Source organism: Colobus angolensis, unplaced genomic scaffold (genome assembly GCF_000951035.1).
Source record: "Colobus angolensis palliatus isolate OR3802 unplaced genomic scaffold, Cang.pa_1.0 Scaffold27, whole genome shotgun sequence".
NCBI classification, from domain to species: Eukaryota; Metazoa; Chordata; class Mammalia; order Primates; family Cercopithecidae; genus Colobus; species Colobus angolensis.
In genome coordinates, this window is record NW_012115932.1 from 15,444,119 (window position 1) to 15,452,827 (window position 8,709).

An 8,709-nucleotide genomic window follows, 5' to 3' on the forward strand; every position below is an offset into this window, starting at 1 on the left:
GCCTCCTGTCTTCTGGGCCCACCCGGGGGACTTGAGGACGCCCCCAAATCCACCTGTCCAGGCTTGACCTCTGCCCCGCCCAGCGCCCCCTCACTCTCTGGCCCCAGAGGTGGGAATCTGGCTCCTGGGCTGCGGTCCTCGCCACAGCCTCCCTGCCCGGTCGGGCCTCAGGTCCTGGGAGTCCCCTCCTGGCCTAACCCCTGCCACGGCCTCTGTTCTGGCCTCCTACCGTCCCGGAAATCGTTGCCCCAGCCGCCTGGTGTGTGGCTTCTGCACCTCCAGGCCTTTCCCCGCTGCCCATCTTCGGCTTTCTACAGCACATGTGGCCTTGGAGGGCAGCATATGGCCTGCCCTCCACCCCCACCCAGCTCCAAACCCATCCATGGGTCCTCCAACCTTGCTATGGGACGCCGAAGGCCCTGGGGAGCCTCCCCAGGCGCATGGATTCCTTATGCTCCAGATGCGTGGCACTGAGCACCACTGCTCCATGGACGGGGTCTTTGGGCCCTCTGCCGGGCCTGCCCTTCCCTCTGTCCACTTGCCCTGAGTCCTGGCTGGTCATTCCGGGAACCCTCTGTCAGCCCACCCACCCCGGAGCCCCACAGGCCCTCGCGCAGCCCCGTGTTGCCTGTCTGCTGACCTGGGTTATCACTGTTTGTCTTCGTGCCTGCATCCTCTGTCACACTGGGAGCTCCCTGAGGGCCGATTCTGCATCCATTCATTTGAGATCTGTGTACCTGGCCAAAGGGCTCTGGGGGCACCAAAGAATTAGAAACATGTTTCCTGCTGTCTGTAGATTGACTCTTAAGCTACAGCCTGAATTATCCACATCAACCCAAGGGAGTCTAAGCCCCCTGGACTTCCTGAGCCTCAGCGTCCTCATCTGTAAAATGGGAGTGATAATCCGGGCACTTAGTAGGCAAGTAGGCACTTGCTAAGTGTTAGTCCCTTTCCCTTTGGAGCTGGGTCACAAGGTCACTTCTTCACCTGTGGGAATGCCTGGTCTCAGCTCCAGTGCCTACTCCGTTGGAGTGGCTCAATGGGACAGCTTCCTTGGACCATCTGTGTGCCAACCCTGCACATCTCTGGGCGCAGCAAGGGTCCCTGCATCAAGCCCTTGACAGAGCTTTCCAGAGGTTGCAGGCCCTTGCTGGAGTTACTCTTTCTGCTGCATTGTACTAATCAGATGCCAAAGCTCTGTCCCAGCCCCTGCATGCTCAGGCGGCCCCCCTTCTCCTTGCTACCCCTCTGGAACCCATGTCACCTGGCCCAGGAGGTGGCGCTTCCTTTCATTTTGTAAACAGTGGTTGAGTATCTAGCATGATGTGCTAGGCATTTTTTTTCCCCATCTCTGGAGATGCAACCCAGGTTGTATTTTTCTCATCTGCCACCACCTGTTGCGATCACTGATGAGTCCTTTTTGGGGCAACATAGAGCCACAGACCTTTTCAGGTCAGGGGAGTGCTCTGCCCACCAGCACACCTTCATTAAGATGATTTTGGTTGCAAATGGCTGAAACTTAATCTAAAATGCCTTAAGCAAAAAGGGAATATGGGGCTTGTATAGCAAACAACAACAACAACAACAAACTGCAGTCCAGGGGGTAGTTCTAGTTTCAGGTAAGATTGGATCTAGGGGCCAGAGGAGGTCATCAGGATTCCATCTTCAGATCAAATCGAAGGAAGCGAGAGGTTGGAGGTGGTAGTAGGAAAGAGATCAAGTTCTGCTACATCATCAGGGTTCTGGGATGGAATATTCACTTACTCTCTACATACTGATGCTTCTGCCTTGCCTGAACTAATTGTGTCCGAGTTTCGGGCGGCTGGACCCAAGCATAGGTGTTTTTGGAATCTCTGCTGTGGTGAGCAGGGTCATAGAGGTAGCCAGGGGCAGAGGCACGTGTCAAGCCCAGGTGTAGCGTGCTATTAGGTGCTTATCCATTTTTGCCTGAGGTCGTGGAGGGGAACTTGTGATCATCATAGCCCCAGGGCTGGTTCCCAAGATTTGTGAATTTCAGCCAAAGCCATTCAACCCTTTGAAGTGAACCCAGGCATGCACTGAGCCCGTGTGTCTGGCACTGGGTAGCTCCTTGTACATCCAAAACCTCGCTTTGTGCCAATGGTGGCTATGCAGGCCTGGGGGAGGTGAGATGTTTTGATGGGCAGCACCTGCTCCTCCCCACCCTTTCCCCTTGCGGACCTCTCTGGAACTGGGCAGAGGAGAAGTGAGCTGCAGTGGCTAGGGCAAGTTCAAATCCCAGCTCTGCCACTTACAAGCTCCATGACCTTGGGCAAACCAATTTGCTTCCGAGCTCTGCTTTCTTCTACCAAGCAGAGTCGAAGAAGAGGATGAAATGCAGTAATGGAAGTAGCAATGTTTGGCCTGTAGTTGGCAATCAATAAATGGTTAATGAATGAGTAGGGAGACCAAGGGGGCTAGACAATTTCTAGGGCTCAGCTTGCTTTGTCTCCCTAATCAGTGTGTCCCAGGAGGGACCTCTCATAGCTTATGATTGTCTCGGGACATTGACAACAGATCCAGGAGGAAGAGTCTGTTTTCTTCAGGAGGAAACCCCTTTCATGTATCATCCCACCGTTTCCATCCTCATGAAAATGCGTTCAACCCCAAATGCTCGGGGCACCTCTGTCTTGAGCTAAGGCCTGTGCTCAGCAACAAGAGAACCCAGAAGCAGCCCTGACCTCAGCAGGCGCTTGGGCTAATGCAGAGGCCAGCAGATATGGAATTTCTCTGTTGGGGTGTGGGGAGAAGGAATAGGGTTCAGAAGATGGAGTATGTGAGCCCAGTAAGACTTGACACTTGAATGGAGTCTTGAATGAGGAAGAGGAATTGCCCAGGGAGATAAAGGGCAGTCCTGGAAGGCTTCCCATAGGAGGCAGTTTTTGAGCTGAGCCTGGAGAGATGAAAGCCATTTTCCAGGCAGTGGCAGGTATTCTAGGATGGGGAAACATCATAGTGTAGCCTTTAGTCTGTTTGCTCCTACTCTTTGGTTGAGACCAGGCGAAGAACCTGGATTCAGGTTGGACAGGCAGCATCCAGAATTTTCCATGGGGTACCCAGAGCCCAGGGACTACTCCTCTCCACCTGCCTTGCACGCTTACCCTGGCTTTCCTCACAATAGATCTTTGCTGCTCACGCCACCCATAGTGTCCTCTGGGTCCCACGTTTGTGTCCCAGGCCTGCCCCTGCCTGTTCTGCAGCCTCCTCGAAAGATCTCATCCTCCAGAGAGTGTTTTCTTACCCTGCCTGTCCCTTTCTGCAAAGTTCAGCCCTTTGTCTGGAGGGCCCAAGCTTGCCCTCTGCTCAAAGGTGAACGTTCCTGGAAGCTCCAGCCTGTTTTCCACTTCAAACAAAAGGCTGGAACTTGCACCTCAGTCTCCACACACAGCCAGACCGCTGGGCTTCCAGCTTGGCTGGGCATCCGTCCGTAACGAGGAGTGGGCCCGGCCTAAATTTGGAGATGTTAGTTGGAAACTCGAGTGCTGCTAATTCAGGCCTTCCAACTTTGTGTGTTTCCCACTCTTCCCCATCGAGCAATTCGGCTGTCTCAGAGAGGAGACTAAAACCCTGCCTCCCCACCACCCCCTGTCCAGATCAGATCCAAGAGAGCCCGGTCAGGAACAACTGCCCTTCAGGAATAATCTAGCAAGCTACTACTGTGTGTCAGATTCATTTATAAGCATCACTCCTACAGTGTCTCTATGATGCAGAAGTCATTGTTCCCATTAGGTAGATGAGGAATTTGAGGTTTACAGAGTGGGACTGACTGGCCTGAGGTTACACAAGGGAAGTGTTAGAGGTCATTTGTTTTCTGACTCCAGATCTAGTGCTCCTTGCCCAGCATACCCAGGCTCCCAAGGGATTTCACACATCGGCCCAGGAGCCTGAGAGCCCACAACTGATGGCACAGTTTGGACTTTGGCCATGTGAAATCTCTTGTTATTGGAGGCCCCCACCTTACTTCATACCAAGTATTAAAATGCACCACATCCCACATGGCACGTAATTTATATTTAACTAGATCACAGTGGAGCTGAGTTGCTGATTTAATGTTGGGTTTTATGCAAATCTATCAGGACTCATTTCTGTTGTACGCGATGGAACACAGTATCATCACCTGGTTTAAAGGAAACGAGCCATTATTGGCTCACATAACCGTGAGGTAACTTGAGCTTCAGACATGGCTGGATCTAGAGCCCAAATGATGCCACCTAGAGCCCAAATGATGTGACCAGTATGTAGTTTCTCTCCTTCTCCCCTCCTTGGCTTTGCTTTATCTGTGCTGGCTTCACTGTCAGACAGGATCTGCCCCCATGGTGATAAAGTGGCTGCCTCTGCTTCAGCCTTACAAACTCCTCCAGTTTAAATCCACCTATGTTTGGGGTTGCCTAGAAAAGGTCTCAAGGAACACTCTGATTGGATGGCTTGGGTCACTTGCTCACCTGTGAGCCAATCACTGAGGCCAAAGGGAAAATAGTGTCTGGATATCTTGCTCTGATAGGGATGAGGTGGAGCCCCTGGGATATGAGGGTGGAGAGTGGGGAAGAAGGAATAGATTTCTTTCTATTTTTTTTTTTTGGAGATGGAGTTTCACTCTTACTGCCTAGGCTGGAGTGCAATGGCGCAATCTCGGCTCACCGCGACCTCTACCTCTCAGGTTCAAGAGATTCTCCTGCCTCAGCCTCCCGAGTAGCTGGGATTACAGGCATGCGCCACCATGCCCAGCTAATTTTTGTATTTTTAGTAGAGACAGGATTTCTTCATGTTGGTCAGGCTGGTCTCAAACTCCCGACCTCAGGTGATCCACCTGCCTCGGCCTCCCAAAGTGCTGGGATTACAGGCGTGAGCCACCGCACCTAGCCAGGAATAGATTTCTGAATGACAGTGGGAGTCTGTTACCTAATTGGAGGGTGGGGGAAAGATGCAGGAGCCAGTAACAAAAGTTTACTCCACACATCCAGGAAGTGAAGGCTCTCTCTCCTGTGCTGCCCCAGCCACAGCCTCCTGCCCATGCCCCTTGTACCTACTGTCCCCTTTCTCGCCTCCTAACAAAGAGTCTTCACTTGGCCAAACTAGAGTCAGGCTCTTGAACCTTCTCTTAGGCCCATCTGTGCACTTCTTTGTAAAATCCAGTTTTAGCAAGAGCCCTGATAAGTCATTTTAGCAAGAACCCCCTACTCTTGATATATGATCAGGGTCCGCATCCTCCTCCATCACCCAGGTGATGTCTGGTCACCCTGGCCTGTCCTCAGCAAAAACCCTGTTAGGTGGCTTTAGCCAGAATCCCCCACACCCTCGATGTTTTCTCTTAGTCATTTTCCACCCTGCTCCTTGGTTATAAACCCCCACCTGCCTGTGCTGTATTCAGAGTTGAGTTCAATCTCTCTCCCCCTCTGCAAAACCTCCTTACAGTTGTCCCTACAACGATCGCAATGGTCCTGGAAAAAACCTTCCTCACTGTGCTTTAGCGAGCATTGCTGAGTCATTTTTTTTTTCTTGAATACTCCCCCTCTCTCCCCTGCAGCCCGATGGCACCAGCAAGGAGTGTGTGTTCATTGAGAAGGTTCTGGAGAACAACTACACGGCCCTGATGTCGGCGAAGTACTCCGGCTGGTACGTGGGCTTCACCAAGAAGGGGCGGCCGCGGAAGGGTCCCAAGACCCGGGAGAACCAGCAGGACGTGCATTTCATGAAGCGCTACCCCAAGGGGCAGCCGGAGCTTCAGAAGCCCTTCAAGTACACGACGGTGACCAAGAGGTCCCGTCGGATCCGGCCCACACACCCTGCCTAGGCCACCCTGCCGCGGCCCCTCAGGTCGCCCTGGCCACACTCACACTCCCAGAGAACTGCATCAGAGGAATATTTTTACATGAAAAATAAGGAAGAAGCTCTATTTTTGTACATTGTGTTTAAAAGAAGACAAAAACTGAACCAAAACTGTTGGGGGGAGGGGTGATAAGGATTTTATTGTTGACTTGAAACCCCCCGATGACAAAAGACTCATGCAAAGGGACTGTAGTCAGCCCACAGGTGCTTGTCTCTCTCTAGGAACAGACAACTCTAAACTCGTCCCCAGAGGAGGACTTGAATGAGGAAACCGACACTTCGAGAAACCAAAGTCCTTTTTCCCAAAGGTTCTGAAAGGAAAAAAAACAAAAAGAAAAACAAAGAGAAAGTAGTACTCTGCCCACCAACAAACTCCCCCGAATTTTCCCAGTCCTCTATCCCTGCCCCAAACTCCAACAAAAATCGCTCTCTGGTTTGCAGTCATTTATTTATTGTTCGCTGCAAGCTGCCCCGAGACACCGCGCAGGGAAGGCGTGCCCCTGGGAATTCTCCGCGCCTCGACCTCCCGACGACAGACGCCTCGTCCAATCATGGTGACCCTGCCTTGCTCGCAGTTCTGGAGGATGCTGCTATCGACCTTCCGTGACTCACGTGACCTAGTACACCAATGATAAGGGAATATTTTAAAACCAGCTATATTATATATATTATATATATATAAGCTATTTATTTCACCTCTCTGTATATTGCAGTTTCATGAACCAAGTATTACTGCCTCAACAATTAAAAACAACAGACAAATTATTTAAAAAAACCATGAGGCGAGTGGTGGCTGGTGGCAGGGCGGGCGCAGGGTGGCCTCTGTGTCTCATGCTTTCTGGTCGATCTGTGATCTTTGCACTGAGAGCTAGGGCCTTGCACATTCATTCATTCATTCATTCATTCTTTGAATTCAACATTACTCTACACCAGGCACTGAGAAGGCAGCCTTAGAACAGATGGGAATCCTTGCTTTCAGGAAGATTCCATTCTAATGGGTCATTGATTCAGTGGCTGCTTCGGTCATTTGTTCATATGCATTTACTCATCCCTCTCGTGTGCCAAGGCTCGATTCCAGACCCTGGGGATTTATCAAAGAATGTGGGAAACAATCCCGGCCCTCAGGGAACTTCACTTCTAGTCATTCATTGATTCATTGCTTCATTCACTCATTTATTGATGGATTCATCCATTCAATATATATTTCTTAGACACTTACTAAGTGCCGGGCACTCTTCTAGGTACTGGAAATTCATCAAAGAATAAAACAGACAAGAAATCATGCCTCTCAGAGCTTGAGTCTAGGGATTAATTGATTGAGTCACTTGTGTCTCCCACATCAGTGTTTTGCCAGGCACAGGCTGAACAGGGAATATGTTGGGAAGATCTAGGTCAGTTTGGGACCTGGCGTGTCTCTCCTCAGACTCCCATGGGCTGGAGCTTGAGGAATCTGGTGATGTTACCTTCCAAGAACCCATCCTTCAAGGTCTTATTTCCCAGGGCCTGTCCCAGGATGTCAGGGAGAGGCCCGGTTAGTCTCGGCACTGAGGCAGATGGAAGGTTAGTGAGTCCTCTGCCCTGAGATTTGGGCTGTGTGAGCAGTCAGGCTTAGAGTGGGGGACTGTTTCTGTTTTTTCCCCTCTCCAGGGCCTCCAACCTAAGTGTCTTCGTGGGGGAAACCATATATTCCTGGTGGGGCAGGAGATAGCCTGAGGCAGAAGGCACCTCTGCTGCTGGGGTCCTGTGGCTGTCACCTGCCTCCTTTGAAAACTCCGCCTCCAGGGCTGGTCAGGAGAGGTCCCCATGAGACCCTAAGGAGAGGTGGGGGCAGAGGCAGGGGAAGGGGTAGGAGTGCCTGCCCTGCAGGTTCCTAGCCGGGGTTGGCTTTCCACTTCTTCCAAGCATAGCTCTTGGTCTTGTCTGGCTCTCTGCGTCATGAAGCCTTACCCCTTCACCCCGGGCCCTTTCCCGCATGTCTGTGGCTCGCCCTCCTGCCTGTCACAGCACAGTTCTGTAGAGTTTTGTGAAGCTTTTTAGCGGCACATCTCATGGTGTTCTCAGGATGCCATTATTATCCCCATTTTATAGATGAGGAGAACTGAGGCTCAATAACATGATGCCACTTCTCCAAGATCACAGAATGAGAAAGCAGAAGCGGGTGGGCCTGTGTCCAAATCTTAACCTCTCCGGGATGGCGATGGCTGCCACTTGGAAAGTGTCTAACATCGTTGGAACCCCTGCTGGGGCTTCAGTAGGTGCGCTGCCTGGGTATCCATCAGATAACTCTGTGCAGGAGGTGGGTATCCCTGCATGAGAGGTGGGCACCCCTTCTTCCACACTGGACAGAGACTCCAAGAGAGTATCAGCCTGCCCCAGGCCTCACAGTGAACAGGCGACAGCCTGAGACTCTGGCTGATAATCACAGTGATTCACGTTGTCATCGATGGAGCACCTGTTACATGTCAGCTGCGTTCACTCTTCCTGTATCATTTTATTTAATGGAAACAATAATCCTAAGAGATGGGTGTTTGCTAGAAAATTGTGGAGCCAGAAGGCAAGCAGTCATCTGCTCATTCATCCAAAAATATTTATTGACTTTACGCTGTGCCTGACACCATCCCAGGGGCTGGAGATACAGCAGTGAACTGCACAGAGCTCTGGTCCTCATGGGGCTTCCATTCTATTAGGGAAGGTCAATAATAAAACAAAGAGATACAAAATATAACGCCAGGGAGTGGCAAATCATAAGAAAAAAATAAAACGTGGTGAGGGCATAGAGGATGCTATTTTAGATGGGGTAGTCAGGGAGGCTACTGGAGGGGGGATATTTGAGCAGGGAGGAAGCGAGGGAAGCGTGTTCCACAG

At 51.3% G+C, this 8,709-nt stretch overlaps 1 protein-coding gene across 1 annotated transcript in view; it reads left to right on the plus strand.

The window, feature by feature from the left end:
• Nucleotides 1-6,619, plus strand: part of FGF18 (fibroblast growth factor 18) — a 37,878-nt gene extending 31,259 nt beyond the window's left edge. The window contains exon 5 of the mRNA XM_011947784.1: nucleotides 5,543-6,619. Within this exon, the coding sequence (XP_011803174.1) occupies nucleotides 5,543-5,809 (267 nt within the window). The 3' untranslated portion in view covers nucleotides 5,810-6,619. The remainder of the gene's footprint in view (nucleotides 1-5,542) is intronic.
• The last annotated feature ends 2,090 nt before the right edge of the window (nucleotides 6,620-8,709 follow it).